This window comes from Orcinus orca, chromosome 7 (genome assembly GCF_937001465.1).
Source record: "Orcinus orca chromosome 7, mOrcOrc1.1, whole genome shotgun sequence".
NCBI classification, from domain to species: Eukaryota; Metazoa; Chordata; class Mammalia; order Artiodactyla; family Delphinidae; genus Orcinus; species Orcinus orca.
In genome coordinates, this window is record NC_064565.1 from 111,506,622 (window position 1) to 111,524,605 (window position 17,984).

The 17,984-nt window shown below is 42.3% G+C and overlaps 1 protein-coding gene across 1 annotated transcript in view; it reads left to right on the forward strand.

The window, feature by feature from the left end:
• FBXO36 (F-box protein 36) overlaps positions 1-17,984 on the forward strand; it is a 101,309-nt gene that overhangs the window by 69,823 nt on the left and 13,502 nt on the right. Inside the window, exon 3 of the mRNA XM_004262609.3 lies at positions 11,688-11,860. Coding sequence (XP_004262657.1) covers positions 11,688-11,860 — 173 coding nt within the window. The remainder of the gene's footprint in view (positions 1-11,687; positions 11,861-17,984) is intronic.

The following is a 17,984-nucleotide window of genomic DNA, read 5'->3' on the forward strand; positions in this document are numbered from 1 at the left end:
TGTTGATAATGGTAATTTGTTCTTTCTCTCTTTTTTTTCTTGATCAATCTTGTTAGAGGTTTATTTATTTTTTATTTAGTTTTTGAAAGAACTAAATTTTAGCTCTGTTGATTTTCTCTGTTTTTATTATTGGTCTGTGTTCATACCTATATTATTTCCTTCTTCCTACTTTTCTTAGGTCTGATTCGTTGTTCTTTTCCTAGCTGCTTGAGATGAAAGCTTATTGTTTTTAGCCATTTTTTGCCCTAAATTTCCCATAAGTGCTACTGTAGCTATATTAGGTCAGTTTTGATAAGTTGTGTCTTTATTCTCATTCAGTTTAAAATATTTTCTAAGTTCCCTTTTGATTTCTTCTTTGATCCATTGATTATTTAGAAACATTTTACTTGAGTTCCAAGTAGCTGGGAATTTTTTAGTTATATTTTTTTCTTGATGTCTAGCTTAATTGCATGTGATCAGAAAATCTACTCTGAATGGTTTTAATTTTTTTGAATTGTTTTAATTTTTGTCATCCTTTCTCAGGGCCATAAGAATCTTCTTTTTATTATCCCAGTTTTAATATACATGCTGTTGCACTGAGCACCATATTTACTTAATGTCTTTTAAAAGCATTTAAAAATTACATACAATATATACTCAAATTTCTGCCCCTCACCTATTTTTCCTCTATTCCCTTCTACTAACTGTTCTGAAATTGGTATCATTGCCAAGCACGTTTTATTTTACAGAGTCACAAATACATAAATAACATATACTGGGGAGTGCGGGCTGCACTTGGGCTCGGGGGCAGGCCTGACTGCACGGCCGGGCCGGGGACCTGTATCCGCCAGCGAGCAGGGCTGACTTCTTCGGCTTCGTGAGACCCCAGGCTTCGTGAGACCCCAGGCGGGACGCCAGTCCCCTCCTGAATGAAGGTCTAACTGCCGGTCCTGCTGGCTGCCCTCCTGGGTGTGGAGCGAGCCCACTCCCTGGTGTGTTTCTCTTGCGTGAATAAGAACAGCAACTGGTACTGCCTGAGGCCCACCGACTGCTCCGATACGGACAGCTACTGTGTGACTACCTCTGCATCCGCTGGCATCGGGAACGTGGTGGACTTTGGCTACACCCTGAGCAAGGGCTGCTCCCGGATCTGCCCCATCCCAGCGTCAACCTCTGCGTGGCGTCCGTGGGCACCCACTGCTGCCAGAGCTCGCTGCGCAACATCAGTGCGCCGACGGTGGACTGCAGGCCAGTGCCACCCACCGTGCTGCTCAGCCTGCTGTCGGCTCTGCTGCGATTTGGCCTCTGACCGCCGGCACCCTGTGCCCGGCCCAGACTCCCAAAGCTCAGGAAGGAAAGTCCAGCCCCTCCCAGACCCAAGAGGATCTCGAAGCCTCCTCCTCTGATTCCTCACCCTGCTGATCCCACCCTCTAGGCCCTGTAGGTGCCCCCTGCACCCACACACCTGCCAGCTACCCTTGCTTCCCGGTCAGCCTTCCAGGGGGAACCTGGGAACGGAGCCCAAGGGTCCCGGAGTCATAACCGCGTCCTAGGGACATGCTGCGAGGGCCACCTGGTCCCAGGCCTGCCCCTGTCCAGGCCCTGTCCGCCCGCAGGTGCAGAAGATGTGCTGTGTGGACAGGCGTGTGGTCCGTGTGCCCTGCTGGGCGTGGTGAGTGTGTGGCCGGGTCTCGGCCTGTGTCGGGGGGCGGGGATGGGAGTAAGCGTCAGGATCCCGGCATCCACAGCCCCTAGAGCCCCGAGCGCCAGCACAGAACCCCTTTCCCCTGGCATCTCTGCACACCACATTTCACTCACTTCAAGGGTAGCCTTTTGGAAGACAGGCCTTCCACTGTTTCTAGGTCTAGGCTGCTGACCCAGAAATCGCTCCCACCCTGAAATCCAGCTGCTCTCGGGCCCCCTCCCTCCACCGCCACACTGGAGCCCTCCTGTTGCTTCCGTGCCTCAAATTAACACAGATGTTCCCACACCCCCCAAAAATAATAATAATATATTTTACTTTTATATATTTTACATAAATGGTATACTGTATTGTTTTTCAAGTTTGTTTTATTATTGAACACTGTTTTTGAGATTTATCCATGTTGATATATGTATATCTAGTTCATTCATTTCAATGGCTTATGGTATTTTATATTACAAACCATAGTTCAATCATCTCCCCTACTGAGAGTAGTTAGGTGGTTTCCACTTTTTTGCAATAATAAATCTTCACTTATCCTTGTGCAATGTGTGAGCATTTCTCTAAGTTAGGCATGTAGCGGTGTTTGTTGAGTTGTAGGATATGTGCCTCTTCAAGTTTACTAGGTATTGACAGTCTGCTCTCCAAATGAGTTAAATCAATTTATATTCCCATTGGCATTTTATGAGGGAGTTGCTATTTTCCCACATTCTCACCAACATTTACTGTAATCAAAGATACATGTTATTCTTTGCCAAACTGGGTGTGTAAATTCCCTGATTAGTAATGAGGTTGAATACCCTTTCTTATATTTATTGACCAATTTTCTTCTGAGAATTGCTAATTCATCTTCTTTGCCTATTTCTTGTATTTGGTTGTTTACCTTCTTTGTGTTGTTTGTAGAAACTTTTTCTTATTTTGAGTACCAATTCTTTGGTTTGGTTATATGTGCTACAGATATTTCACCAAGTTTGGGGTTTATCTTTTTACCTTGTTGATGAGTTTTTACCCATATAGAAGTTTATAATTTTAATGGCGTTCAAACTTGTCACTCTTTTAATATATGGCTTGTACTTTTGTGTTTTGTTTAAGAAATCTTTCCCTACCCTGATTTCATAAGGATGTACTCCTATGTTTTTAATTCTAAATATTTTATGACTTGTTTGTCATATTTGGTCTTTAACTTATCTCAAGTTTGTTTCTGGTTATGATGAGATGAAATATTATAATTTTTTTTCCTGTATGGTCTGTCAATATTCCTAGCACCATTTATAGGATAGTTTAGTTACCCTACACTGTTTTGTAATCCCATCCTTACATATTGCAGGTTCCAAGGTACATCTATCATTTCCAGGAATATTTAGTTCTATTGGTTGATTGTCTTACACCAACATTACACTGCTTTATTTTTAAATTTTTTTAAACCTTTTATTTTATATTGGAGTATAGTTGATTAACAATGTTATGTTAGTTTCAGGTGTACAGTAAAATGATTCAGGTATACATATACATGTATGTATTCTTTTTCAAATTCTTTTCCCATTTAGGTTGATCAGCATCATTTTTCAGTAAAATTTCTTAACTTTTGTATGTTGATATTTAGATCATCTGCAGTTGCAGTAATGGCAGTTTTTCCTTGCCTTCTAACCCTGATACTTTTTTTTTTTTTTTTTTTTTTTTTTTTGCGGTACACGGGCCTCTCACTGTGCGGCCTCTCCCGTTGCGGAGCACAGGCTCCAGACACACAGGCTCAGCGTCCATGGCTCACGGGCCCAGCCGCTCCGCGGCATGTGGGATCTTCCCGGACCAGGGCACGAACCCGTGTCCCCTGCATCGGCAGGCGGACTCTCAACCACTGCGCCACCAGGGAAGCCTCCTGATATATCTTTGTGTCTTCTTTTTTTTTTTTCTCCGCCTCCAAAACAATGTTGAATAGAAATGGTGAGAGTAGACATTCTAGTCTTAGGCCTGACATTAAAGGCCACATAAAATCACCATTAGGAGGTGCACTATGGAGAAAACCGCTTGCTTCAATCCTAGTTCTCACTGTGTGACATTGAGCAAAAGCCACTTAAACTCTCTGTTCCTCATCTTTGTCTTTATAAGAGGGAAATCGTAATAGTACCTATCTCACAGAGTTACTGTGAGGATCGAATGATGGTATGTATGTATGATACACACACTGTATACATACAAATTAGAGCAGTACATGGCGAATATTGAATAGTAAACAAATCCATGTGTTATTATCATTGATACTATTATTAGGTTTTTGGTAACTAGCCTGTGTCAGGTTTATCAGGTTAAAGACATTCCCTTTTATTATAGTTTTCTAGGAGTTTTTCTTCATAAATAGATGTTAGAACTATATGAAATAATTTTTAAAATTTATTTATTTTTATTTATTTATTTTTGGCTGCATTGGGTCTTTGTTGCTGTGCGCGGGCTTTCTCTAGTTGTGGTGAGCTGGGGCTACTCTTTGTTGCGGTGCGCAGGCTTCTCATTGAGGTAGCTTCTCTTGTTGCAGAGCATGGTCTCTAGGCACGGGGGCTTCAGTAGTTGTGGCACGGGGACTCAGTAATTGTGGCTTGTGGGCTCTAGAGCACAGACTCAATAGTTGTGGCGCACGGGCTTAGTTGCTCCACGGCATGTGGGATCTTCCAGGACCAGGGCTCAAACCCATGTCCCCTGCATTGGCAGGCGGATTCTTAACCACTGCGCCACCAGAGAAGTCCCCGAAATAATTTTTCTACATTTTTGAGATTATCATTTTTTCCTGTTATTTGTGTTTTTTTTCCATTTAAAGAAAATATTTAATTTTCAAAAAGTGTGTAAAACTCCTTACATAGTCAAATGGTTTTTTTTAATTGGAGTATAATTGCTTTACAATGTTGTGTTAGTTTCTGCTGTACAATGAAGTGAATCAGCTATATGCATACCTGTATCCCCTCCCTCTTGGACCTCCCTCACCCTGCCATCCCATCCATCTAGGTCGTCACAGGGCACCAACCTGAGATCTCTGTGCTGTACAGCAGGTTCCCACTAGCTATCTATTTTACACATGGGAGTGTATTTATGTCAAACTTAATCTCCCAATTCGTCCCACCCTCCCTTTCCCCTCCGTGTCCACATGTCCATTCTCTACATCTGCATCTCTATTCCTGCTCTACAAATAGGTTCGTCTGTACCATTTTTCTAGATTCCACATATATGTGTTAATATACAATATTTGTTTTTTTCTTTCTGGCTTACTTCACTCTGTATGACAGACTCTGGGTCCATCCACATCTCTGCAAATGACCCAATTTCGTTCCTTTTTATGGCTGAGTAATACTACAACACGGTGAATAATATTAATATATCTTCCAAAGTTATTCCATCCTTGGACCCCAGGATTAACTCTGCTGCTCACAATTTATTTTTTTAAATGTGTTGATAGATTCAATTTCCTAATACTTTATTTATAATTTTTGCCATGTGTGTTCCTAAATGATGTTTCATATGCAGTTTTCCTTTTGCCTACCATCATTGCTAGTTAGAGCAACCTCCTGATTTGAACTGGGAGTTTCATTCTATTTCTGTTTTTTGGAACAAATGATATAAGATCTGGATTGTCTGTTCTTTAAGAGTTTATAAAGCCAACCTGTAAATCAGTGTGCACCTGAAGTTTTACTTGAGGTGTTTTTTTTTTCCAAATCAAACAGTGGATTCAATTTATTTACTAGTTATAGTCTCTCAGGTTTTCTATTTCTTCTTGAGTCAGAATTAGTAAATTATATATTTCTGGAGGATTGCCCATTTGTCTGATTTTGTGTTAATTGGTGTCATGTGTTTCTAAGTCCCTGTTGTAGTTAATCTTTTCATTTCTCATAGGACTGAGTTATGCTTTTGTCCTTTTTTCTTGTTTATTCTTGAAAGTTTATCCATTTTATTAATCTTTTGAAAAATTAATTTTTGGCTTCCTTGATCATCTATAATGTTTGTTTTCTACTTTATTAATTTTAGCTCTTATCTTTGTATTTTCTTCTAATTTGGGGAGGTAATCAATTTTTTTATTTGAACGCATAGCTCATTAAAATTTGATCTTTGTTTTTCTATAGAAATGTCAATTGATAAGTCTTATTAATAGTGTTATTCAAATATTCTGTAACTTCACTTCTGTTTGGTATATCAAGTATTGATAGGTGTTATAAAATCTTCCAGTGCAATGGAGGATTTATCATTTTTTCATCGTAATTCCATCAGTGTTTGCTCTGTGTATTTTGTTAGGGGCATACTATTTTAGAAGTATTAAATCTTCCTGGTGAATTATTCCTTTTATCAATAAGTAATGGTCCTCCTTATTACCAATAGTGAGTTTTGCTTTAAAGTATACTTAGTCTGGTATTACTGTAATTATACCAGCTTTCTTTTGGTTTGTATTGGTCTAGCTTTTTCCATTCTATTACTTTCACTTTTCTGTATCTTTTTTTTAAGCATGTATGTATTATTTATCTGAGTGTCTTTTAGCTGGCATGATTAGTTCATTTATATTTACTGTGATTACTAATATGTCTATAATTTCCGTCATCTTATTTTGTGCTTTCATCTTATCACGCTTTTTCTTTGCTTTTTGTTTTGTTTCCATGTCTTCCTTTCTCTTTTGTGTTTCCTTTATTCCATTTTTTTCCCCTTAAGACAGAGACTACATTTCCCTCCCTACCTTGCAGATGTGGCCATGTGACCCAGTTTTGCTGGGTAAGACGAAGTTGTTTCATAGAGCATCCCAGAAGGTGCCTTCAGACACGGGTGGACTCAGCTTCCATGTCCATTTTTGTTCCTTGTCCTACCCCTTTTACTTACTGGACCATGGTTGTGATGCCTTGAAAACAGGAAGGGTGAGAGCCACATCTTAAGAATGTGAAACAGAAAGATAAAAGGATCTGGGACATTAGTGACATAATGGAACTTCTTCAACAGCCTTTCTGGTCTACCTCCAGACTCTGAGAAAAAATAAACTTCTATTTGTGAAGTCACCTTAAATTGAGTTTTCCATTTTGTTCAGCTGTGAACCAATCTCCAAGTGATTACAGACCAACTATTTTGGGAGTTACCCTTATATATATATATATATTTTTTTCTCTCCTTTCTTTCTCTCTTCCCTCCTTCCCTCCCTCCCTCCCTCCCTCCCTTCCTTCCTTCCTTCCTCCCTCTCTGTCTCTCCTTCTCTCTCTCTCTGGTGGTGTCCCTTAAAAGTTTAGCAAGTTTACTTTAACTTAACTTATAAAAATCTAACATATGTCACTATTTCTATCTGCCTCTTGAACGTAAGGACCTTAGAATGTTTACATTCTAAGCCTCTACCTCATATGTAATTGTTGACTGCTGTTTTGATTTGCCTTGTTTTGACACCTCCTCTAAAGTTTGTTATTTAAAACATGTTTTATACAGTAGTAGTTGTTTATATTTGCCTATGTTTACTACCATTTCTTTCATCTTCATTGCTTCTGAAATCCTAGTCTTTCCTTCTGGGCAAATTTCTTTCTTCTTGAAGTATATCTTTAAGTATTTCAGGATCTCATCATGTAAATCGGGTCCATATGTGGCTAGGGCTCCTCAGGTGTAATGCCTTAAGTACAGCTCCTCAAGGATGGTTCCTTTAGATCTGAAGCCAGTGACAGGTTTTCTGTCCCCTCTCCCCCAACATATCACGGTGGGACAGGCATGAGAGAATCACTGTATACAATGCTCTTGAAACAGTGGGGAAATGATAGCTCCATGGGAGTCATTGGTCCATAGAAATTCTGAAATCCAGCAGGGCACAGGTTATTAGTTCTTGATTAGAGCTCAAAACCTATCACTAGACTCTTTATGGCTTTTGGCCTCCCCTCTGGACTCTTGATTCCCTCATCTGATTCATCTTTCCCTTATGGCAAAAGGGAGCCCATGTTTGCAGGTGTAGTTTTCTCGGCCTACCTCCCGCCTGTAGGAGTTTGGGAGTCCAGAGTCATCTTTTCCTTTTGTACTACCTCTGAACCCTTGCAGTTCAAGCTGGCAGTCAGTGTTTCTGCTGGTATAATTCTCTTAAAAACTTTATGTGTTGTCTATTATTCTTATTGGGGTTCACTCCATTAGACAAAACCACACCTACACATCTTTTTGCAATAAGCCCTTCTTTACTTTGGGTTTCTGTCCTTGACTCCTGAGTGACCATACCCTTATGCTTCTTGGAAGTGCTACAGTATCACTGAATGGTTCTTAACAAAGCATTTTCCGGCCACACTCTCAGCGTCATCTTTATACCATGTTTTCCTGACACTGCTCTGGATTTGATCTTTGCCTGGGAGTCATTTCTTAACTTTAGCATTGCTTGCCATCCGAAGAGGCAGAGAAGGTTCCAGCAAATCCTGGCTGCTTTTTAAGAGACCTGCCTTCGGCTTATCTCTTTCTGTTCACATTTTACTTTAAGCAGCAAGAAGAAATCAGGCCACATGTTCAACAACACTCTGCTTGGAAATCTTAGCCAAGTCACACACCCACCAGGAATATTTCCTACTTTCCATATTACAGCAGGCAATAATATTGCTAAACTTTCTGCCACTACATAGCAAGGATTCCCTTTCCTCCAGTTTTCTTCCCCCTTTCTCCAGTTTTTTAATAATATTTTCTTCACTTTTCTTTAAGCCCTCACATGTAAAGCCGCCTCAGAGTCCATCAGGCTTTTATTAACAGATATTATTTACTTATTATACTACTTATTGAAAGCTTTTCCGACTTTCACTAACAATCTCCTCAAGCTCATTCAAATCTCCACGTACGGGCTTCCCTGGTGGCGCAGTGGTTGGGAGTCCGCCTGCTGATGCAGGGGACATGGGTTCGTGCCCCGGTCCGGGAAGATCCCACATGACGCGGAGTGGCCGGGCCCGTGAGCCACGGCCGCTGAGCCTGCGCGTCCGGAGCCTGTGCTCCGCAACGGGAGAGGCCACAACAGTGAGAGAGGCCTGCGTACCGCCAAAAAAAAAAAAAAAAAATCTCCACGTACTTTCCAGTTTCAACGCCATTCCCACATTCTGGGTTTCCACCGTGGTACCACAACACTTGCAGGTACCTAAATCTTTATTGTCTATCGTTGTGTAACAAATTACCCCCAAACCCAATGGCTTCAAACAATAATAAATGTTTATTAACTCAGAGAGTTGGGTCAGGAGTTTGGGAGCAGCTTACCCCAGCTGTTCTGATCCAGGGTCTCACATGATGTTGCCTGGGACCCCAGTCAACTGAAGGCTTGGTTGGAGCTGGAGAATCCAGTTCCATTATGGCTTACACACCTGGCTGATTCAGTTTCCTTCCCCATGGACCTCTCCATGGTGCTGCAGAGTAGTGTTAGGACATGGCAGTTGGCTTCTCCCAGAGTGAGTGATCCAAGACAGCAAGACAGAAGCCCCAAAGTCTTTTGTGACCTAGTACTGGGGTATTTTTGCAATATCCTATTGGTTACACAGGTCAGCCCTAATTCAGTGTGGGCTGGGAACACACAGGGGCTTGAATCCAAGAGGAGAGAATCAGGAGCTCTCTTGGAGGCTGGCTGCCACATAATCCAACACAAAAGAGCTGATTTTACTTTTCAAAATGGAGTTTGTTTTAACACTGTTTTCCTTATTTTATTTATTTATTTAATTTATTTATTTTTGGCTGCTTTGAGTCTTCATTGCTGCGCGTGGGCCCTTCCTAGTTGTGGCGAGCGGGGGCCACTCTTCCCCGAGGTGCGGGTGCCTCTCATTGCGGTGGCCTCTCCTGCTGCAGAGCACAGGCTGTAGGCGCGGGCTCAGTAGTTGTGGCGCAGTGGCTCAGCCGCTCTGCAGCATGCAGGATCCTCCCAGACCAGGGATCGAACCTGTGTCTCCTGCATTGGCAGGCGGATTCTTAACCACTGCACCACCAGGGAAGTCCCTGTTTTCCTTATTTTAAAAGAAACAGATGTGGGAATTCCCTGGTGGTCCAGCGGTTAGGACTTGGGGCTCTCACTGCTGGGGCCCCGGGTTCCATCCCTGGTCTGGGATGTAGATGTTGGTTACATAAAAAACACAAAGAAGCAAAAAAAATTTTTTCTAAGGACCCCAATACCTATACACTTTGAAACGATCATGTTACATACTTAGGTGTATGTGTCCTTTTATAATTTAAAATTTAAAATTTAAAAGACTTTATTGTAGAGACTTTTTTTTTTGTCTGCGCGGCTTGTGGGATCTTAGTTCCCCAGCCAGGGATTGAACCTGGGCCCTCAGCAGTGAAAGCACAGAGTCCTAACTGGACCGCCAGGGACTTTCTAAAGTACATCTGAACATGCTTTGAGTATGCTTTCCTGGAATCTTAAAATGTTGAAACATCTACAATTATTTTAAGGAAATTTTATTGTACAAAGGGTTTTGTTTTGTTTTTCCAATAAACAAGCGCTGCTTTTTCCTCTTATCCTGCTGGTGAGTCAAGGGTTCTTCATAATATCTACCCTTTTAGGTTGAGTTTTTGAAGGGCTATTTCCCCCACCCCCACCCCTCCAAGAAAACCTTTGGACTTTAGAAGTGCTTTGAATTGGAAGCACTTGGAATTTAGAAGCAAGTAAAACCCTTAATGCCTCTAGAAAGCTGGACTAACCAGTTTTGGAGAGAAATCTTATACGGCCGGCTCTTCCACGTTAGCACAATTAGAGCTTTTACATAAACGTAGCCCACACCTTACATCCATTTTGAGATTGGAGATCCATCTGCCTTTAGGATCACCGATCTGCCTGCTTCTGCAGGGAGCTGGGTATTCTTGACAGCTCCATCCCACTTGCCCCAGAAGGAGTGTTCCAGGTTGGGAAGGAAGGTGGCGCCCAAATCTTGGACAGTTAGTTCGCTGTAGAGAGTGCACTCTCTCTGTTCTAAGAGAAGTTCTCCGGAAAAGCTAGATATAGTGGTGCTTTCAGAGGCAGAAGTGGATAAATGAGTTTCAAGAGACTAAGAAAGTCCCCAGCTTTGGGACCACTGGAATCCACATGCATACTCCATTATAACCCCATTTTCCTTTCTCATAAAAAGAGGGAGCCTTCCTCCCTTCTTTCTTTCCTTCCTTCCTTTCATCCATTTATCCTAGATTTTAAAAAATTACATGGTAATTATTACGGAAAGATTACAAAATACAGATAAGCAAAAGGAAGAAAGTAAAAACCACCACCTGGATTTAATCAGTGTTATAATTTGAATCTGTATCCTTCCAAACATGTTTTATTATTTATTAGCCATTTCTTAGTTATTCAGAGAGCTGGGGTAAAAAAAAGCAAACAAAAACCCAACCCTGTTTTCTCCTACATTAAACACGTTTGGGTAGATCATAGTGTTGGTTGATTCTTTGTGAACTGTTTCCTATTTTGGAAATAACTGAAAAGATAGGAAAAACAATAGGCAAAAGTTGACACAATTTCCACGAAATATGCCTCTATTTTTTTCTTTGCCTCTTTCTATTTTTTTTTTAGTATGTAAAGATGGGAATGAAAGAAGGTAAAGAAGAAGGAAGGAAGTTTCATAGAGAAACAATGTATAACAATAAGAGAACAAAAGTCAATTAAAATCAAGAGATATTAATGTTTCACACCAATTTAGGGAAGCGGGGGAGGGGTAGAAAAAAAATGACATGGACCAGCATCTTTGCCCAGTCATGGAGATTGGGAGGATGAAGATGAAGATGACACTGAGACTAGTTAAGTCAGTTGTCTGGACTGGAATTTGATGCAGTCCATCACTGTGTTGAACAGTGAGTATACCTAAAAGATTGTGATCTCAGGGCAAGGACAGCTGTTGGAAATACATGCCTCGTAAATACATGCCATTGGTCCCAAAGGCAGCTTGGTGAAAGCAGGAATGACTCAGCAAAATCTAACATCACTCTCAGGGGGAAAATGCCCCAAAGCTTGTCTTACTGATAATGACCATAGTTTTTATGTGACTACACATGATGACTGTGTTGTTTTGTTGGCTTGTTTGAATTACAGTTCAAATTGCCTTAATATTTGGTGCAAGAATATTAGACTATGTCCTCAATTTATGCGAAGGTAAATTTGACTTCCTTGAACGGCTCTCAGACGATTTGCTCCTGAGAATCCTTTCTTATCTGGATCTTGAAGACATTGCCAGGCTTTCTCAAACATCACGCAGGTTTGCAAAGGTAACAGTCAAATTATTTTGGGTCTGTACAGGATTTTCCTTGTGCTTCCTCAAAGTTGTTTAATTTTGTTTCAAGTTTTTTTTTTTTAATATAGAAGTGGTTTATTATTTGCATTTATTTCAGCAAGCTTTTGTTGAATACTTATTTTATGACAGGTACTGTCCTAGGCACAGAGGCAACAGAGTTGAAAAGACATTATTCTTGCCCTCAAGGAAATTATAGTCTAATAGGAGAGAGCCATACAGGTACAAATCATCACAATGTAGTGTGAGCAATTGAACAAGGGAAGTGTGAACAAGGTACTAAGACAGTACAAGGTGATTTGCTCTGCCTGGCTTCACAGAAGTGGGTTATTTTTTCTGTGTTTTGGGGGGAAAATAGGAGTTCATCAGGTGGCCTGGCTAGCTAGGGGCATTCCAGGTCAAAGGGGCATTCCAAGTCCAGGCAGAAACTCAGGCAGAGGCATGATGGCATAAAAGAAGAAGGAAGGAGGTGATTACTCCCCAGCCATTTCCATTTCTTCCAGTAAAAGCCCTTTTCTGAATTACCTATCTCCCACTATGGGTGATTCTGAGGCACTGTTCGTTGTAGTGCCCTGGTTTTCCCCATGCCCCAAACTCACCAAATAGACTCTCTCACTTTGAATCCTCAGCAGAAGGACACAGGAATGGAAAACACAGTTAGTGCTGATTTCAACCAATGTTAGGGCCTTGATGCAACTATTATTAGTTCCTCTCCTAGATCCTGGAAGGTGCCTTGGTTCCTGCCCCTTCAGCTATTCCTTCAATTCTAGAGCCCTGTCGTGTCCTAAACACACACATACTATCCTTCCGTTTAATCCTTTTTGGCTTAAGTTAATCAGAGTTGGAGTTTGTTGCTTGCAACTGAAGAACCCTAACTCAGTATTTAGCTGTAATGTACCGGTGTTACCAACCAGGTAGTGTGAGCAATTCAACAAGGAAAGTGTGGACAAGGTACAAAGACTTGGTGGAAGGTACAGGGGTACAAGGTAGAAGGTCTTGGCCTTCCCCAAGCAATAGAAATTGACTAGAGGCCAGACAAGAAATTCAGTCAAGGCTTTATTGGGGCCCCTGCTGCAGCAGGGGGTAGTGAGAATAAACAACAGTTTCCTTTGTTTGCTTGCTCCCTGAGTTGGGGGCAAGTTTGTTCCTTACATGGGGTGAGGGTAGGGGTGTGTCCAGGGGTTGGGCTGGAGGGGTGGCTTAGGTGTTTTGCCCACCCCCTAGGTAGTGTTGTGTGCAGGGGGCATGAGCAGTACCCTGGTTTTGCTCCAGGCCCTTCAAAAGTGGCAGTTGGGGTTTTTTTGGTCTCTTTGTATTTTTTGTCCACAATTTGTCCCAGCTGCACATGCATGCAGTTATTTTTAGTCCCACACCGTTTCTTTGTATTGGGTTGCTCAAGGAGAGGTGTGTCCAGGTGTAAGCATTGCAGCACTGTAGCAAAGGGTCCCAGCTCCAGCAAGGGGTCCCAGGTCCCAGCCTGTCTCACCAGGGCAACGTCCATTTATACAAGAACCTGCAGCATCTCCCAAGATGATTCAGATCATAATCTTATTATCTAAAAAGTCAACATTTTTTTCACAGTAATGCAAAAAAATTCCTTGATTTTTTTTTTTTTTTTTTTTTTTGCGGTACGCGGGCCTCTCACTGTTGTGGCCTCTCCCGTTGCGGAGCACAGGCTCCGGACGCGCAGGCTCAGCGGCCATGGCTCACGGGCCCAGCCGCTCCGCGGCATGTGGGATCTTCCCGGACCGGGGCACGAACCCGCGTCCCCTGCAACGGCAGGCGGACTCCCAACCACTGCGCCACCAGGGAAGCCCTCCTTGATTTTTATATATTAGTTTTAAGTTTACAATCTGTATTACTTAATATACCCCTTTTGAGTATAAAAACATGTATACTTGATTTTTCCCCCTAAAATGGAGGGCCAGAACCAAGTATTATGTATATCATTGTACTGTATTTTTTTTGCCCTTTTAAAAAAAGTATTAAAGTTAAGTTTTGTACTTGCTGCTGCTAAGAAGCTGATTATTCATGCTTTAAATGAAGGAAGATTTTTGTTTGTTTGCTGTTTGGTTTTTTTGTTTTTTAATTGATGTGTAATTGATCAACAATACTCTGTTAGTTCCAGGTGCGTAGTATGATGATTTGCTATTTCTATACGTTACAAAATGATCATCACTGAAGGAGAGTTTTAAGTGATTAAAATATAGTAGTGGGAATGTATTAAAAGCTTCTGCCAGGGCCTGGGTTTGTCCTGAGAATAAATGGAAGAATTCCATAGGAAATGGCGGTGACCGCAGTGTCTTGTGAAATTGATTCCTTACTTGTAGATTCCTTACTTGGAGCAACTGGCTTCCCTCCGGGTTTTGCTCATTTCCACTTTCTATTCCTCTCCCTCCCAATGCCCTGCCATTATGTTAGCGCAATCTTGAAAATAGCCTCCATAATTTACCCCGCACTCTAAAGTAAGGCTTTTCTAGGTTGCTGGTTTCAGCCCTCAGAATCCTTGCAGAGCAGAATAATTCAAAGATGGAATATGATCCAAGGCTGCTTTTTTCTTTCTGTGTAATATTAACCATTCACTTCTGTTGTTAGTCCGAATATTATATGTTCCATTTACATATTTTTCCCTTCATTTATAAACCACTTTCATTTACTGTTTTGCCCCCTCAGTTATTAAATTATTTTATTAAGGAAGAGTCTTCTATTTCAAACTTTTGGGGGCACATTTATTGGCAAATTAATTGTATCCCTGTCCCACTTTTTCCTGTGGTCCCAGGGAGGGAGGTTTCCTTCCTGTTCAAGACCAGTGCCACCTGCCACCCAGCTCCAAGTTCCAACCCAAAGGATTTCAGGTTGTCACTTACCTCCTTTCTCTTCTGTGTGGTTGTTGTTATGTATTTTTTACTTTTTATTTATAAATAATTTTAGATTTATGAAAGTGTTGTAAAGATAATACAGAGAGTTTGCCCTTCCCCTAATTAGCATCCCCTAATGCTGACATCTTACATAACCTGGGACATTTTTTTTTTTTTTTTGCGGTACACAGGCCTCTCACTGTTGTGGCCTCTCCCGTTGCGGAGCACAGGCTCCGGATGCGCAGGCTTAGCGGCCATGGCTCACGGGCCCAGCCGCTCCGGGGCATGTGGGATCCTCCCGGACCGGGGCACGAACCCGCGTCCCCTGCATCCGCAGGCGGACTCTCAACCACTGCGCCACCAGGGAAGTCCAGCCTGGGACATTTTATCAAAACTCAACAGTTAATGTTGCTACAATAATATTAACTAAACCACAGACTTGATTTGTATTTCATCAGTTTTTCCACTAACATCCTTTTGGTGTTTCAGGATCCAATCTGGGAAACTATGTTACATTTAGTGCTTATTTCTAAAGGTCTCTTTCAATTGGTTTTTCCTCTCGGTACATTGACTTTTCTTAAATCAGTCTCATCCTTCAAAGAACAAAAACTCTCAACTCTATTCTTATTCAATCTCTTTCCTTCCCTGTTTGTGAAAATAAGGGTTTACATAGCAGTTCACACTCAGCAAACCAGCACCATTCATCCTACTGAGATTTTATAATCTGTGATAAAATGGGAACAGTATGGGTGATGTGAAGAGTTTGTCATCAAGCTAAATTCATTCCATTTAAATGACCATTCTTCAACAGAGGTTAGGCCTTCCTATTTGGGGGAGATTTAAAATGTCCCTTCTTTTATAAAATAGTGGTATTAAAATGTGATAATTTTAACAAATTATCCTTACTTGGCAAATTAAAAAGTCAGCAATCTTATTTTGGTTCTTAATTGTTGTTTTGTTTGATATCTAAAAATTTTGCTGGTCTTACACCATCCAAAATTCTGGGAGCCACTGGCCTTTTGTCTGTTTACCCTTCATCTCTCATTTCCCCTCTCTCCATGCCTCCTAAATATCTCTGGCCTCATTCACAGTAACCTCTTGGTTGTCACATCCAAAGGGCAAGAGGCCTTCCATGTCCTGACCCATCTCTGCTTCCAGAATTCTCTGGCGGGTCCCTTCATGGCTGCCCTTTCACTGCTTCATTGGTAGCTCTTCCATGCGGGCTGAGCGTGGCCTTTCTAAAATGCACTCTGGTCATATCACTGCCCTGCTCAGTGACACTTAGTGATGTCCCATCATTTTCAGGATGAGATCCAAAGTCTTAGCTGGCACTTCAGGCCGTGGTGCCCTGGCCCCAGCTCCTGCCCCCAGCCCCAGCCAAGTAGACTGCGTGCAGCTGTCCCATGTGCTGGGCTCTCTGGGCCCCTTGGCCTTTGCTTATGCTGTTCCCTTTCGGAGGAATGGCTTCCCTCGTGACCCATCACTCTTAACTCCTGAACGCTTCTCATTTGGGCTTTGTGCTATATCCATTTTGTTTATATTTTTGAAAAAGAAAATCGATTTGCATTACAATAACCAGGTTGAAAATTGAAAAAAATTATATGTCTTTTAATGTGTAATAAAAAGTAATTCTCCCTCCCATTCTTTTTATTATTATTATTTATTTATTTATTTTGGCTGCACCAGGTCTTAGTTGCAGCATGCGGGATCTTTAGTTGTTGCGGCACGCAAACTCTTAGCTGCAGCATGCATGTGGGATCTAGTTCCCTGACCAGGGATCAAATCCAGGCCCCCTGCATTGGGAGCACGGTGTCTTAGCCACTGGACCACCAGGGAAGTCCCTCCCTCTCATTCTTGATCCTCATTCCTCTAATTCTCATCTCCAGCAGCAATTATATTACCAGTGTCTCATATGTCCTTCCAGAGAGAGTCTGTGCACATATAAGTGTGTGTGTGAGATGTGTGAGCATATATACATGTACACATACCCTTTTAAAAAGCATATGGTAGGGCTTCCCTGGTGGCGCAGTGGTTGAGAGTCCACCTGCCGATGCAGAGGACACGGGTTCATGCCCCGGTCCGGGAAGATCCCACGTGCCGTGGAGCAGCTGGGCCCGTGAGCCATGGCCGCTGGGCCTGCGCGTCCGGAGCCTGTGCTCCGCAACGGGAGAGGCCACAGCAGTGAGGGGCCCGCATACTGCAAAAAAAAAAAAAAAAAAAAGCATATGGTAGCATATTATATATTGTTCTTTGTCGGTTTTTTCCTATTTCGCAACATATTTTAGACACTCTTTTATGTCAGTACGTATAAATCTTCAGTTTAGAAAAGTGCCCTAAGTTGTTATTATATGGACAAATCATAATTTTTTAAACTAGATCCTTACTGATAGACATTTAGGTTGTTTCCCCTCTGCTATTTGTAAATAACGCCCCACACTATGGCTAGACTGGACTCTGCAGAAGTGGGTCTGCCCTGGAAGCATAAAGACACATGAGAGACACAGAGGGTATAGGGACTCTGGGTGGACGGGGGCCTGAGCCTGGGAGAGCCCGTGGTGCTGGCCCACACCCAAGGATGGAAGTTTCCACTTATCAAACTTAATGCCACCAGCAATCAGGGCCATCTGGCTGCCTGCCCTTGCTCTGATTCCGTGTTGACCAAGCCGTGGAGCCTCCAGGGATGAGCATCTGAAGGTCTCGTGGGTGGATGGTTATATTTCTCAGGGTAAAAAGGCAGCCTCTGGGAGCTTGGCTAATATAAGCACACCCCTGAAAGGTGGGTCCCACGTCACAGTATACCAGAAAGTCACACTGAGGGCCAGCCCTGGGCTTGCAGTGAGCTCACTAAGGTAAGGCTGCCACGTAGACCCTTCCTGGGGAATGCTGAGGTCCAGAAGGGGAAGGGACGATCATGACTAGCAAATAAACATATTCATCTTGGTACTGACTCAGGAACAGGCCCACGGAGGAAGAAAATCTCTCCTCTGTCACATTCTGGCCTACAGAGAAACAAATTTTTCCTTATGTTCCCAAATTCCCTATGACTGTGATCCCCAAGTCTGGCCACGTAGGCACGGCACCCAGGGAGCAGGTGAAAACAGGCCAGGCCCCAAGTCGGATTGGGTAGGTCTTGGTGGACCCAGTGTCTGCATTGTCTTGCAACCCAATTCTAAGCATCCAGGCCAAGAATTTGACCATTTGATATTAAAATTGTACAGACAAAATATCTCATGAGACTCTGAA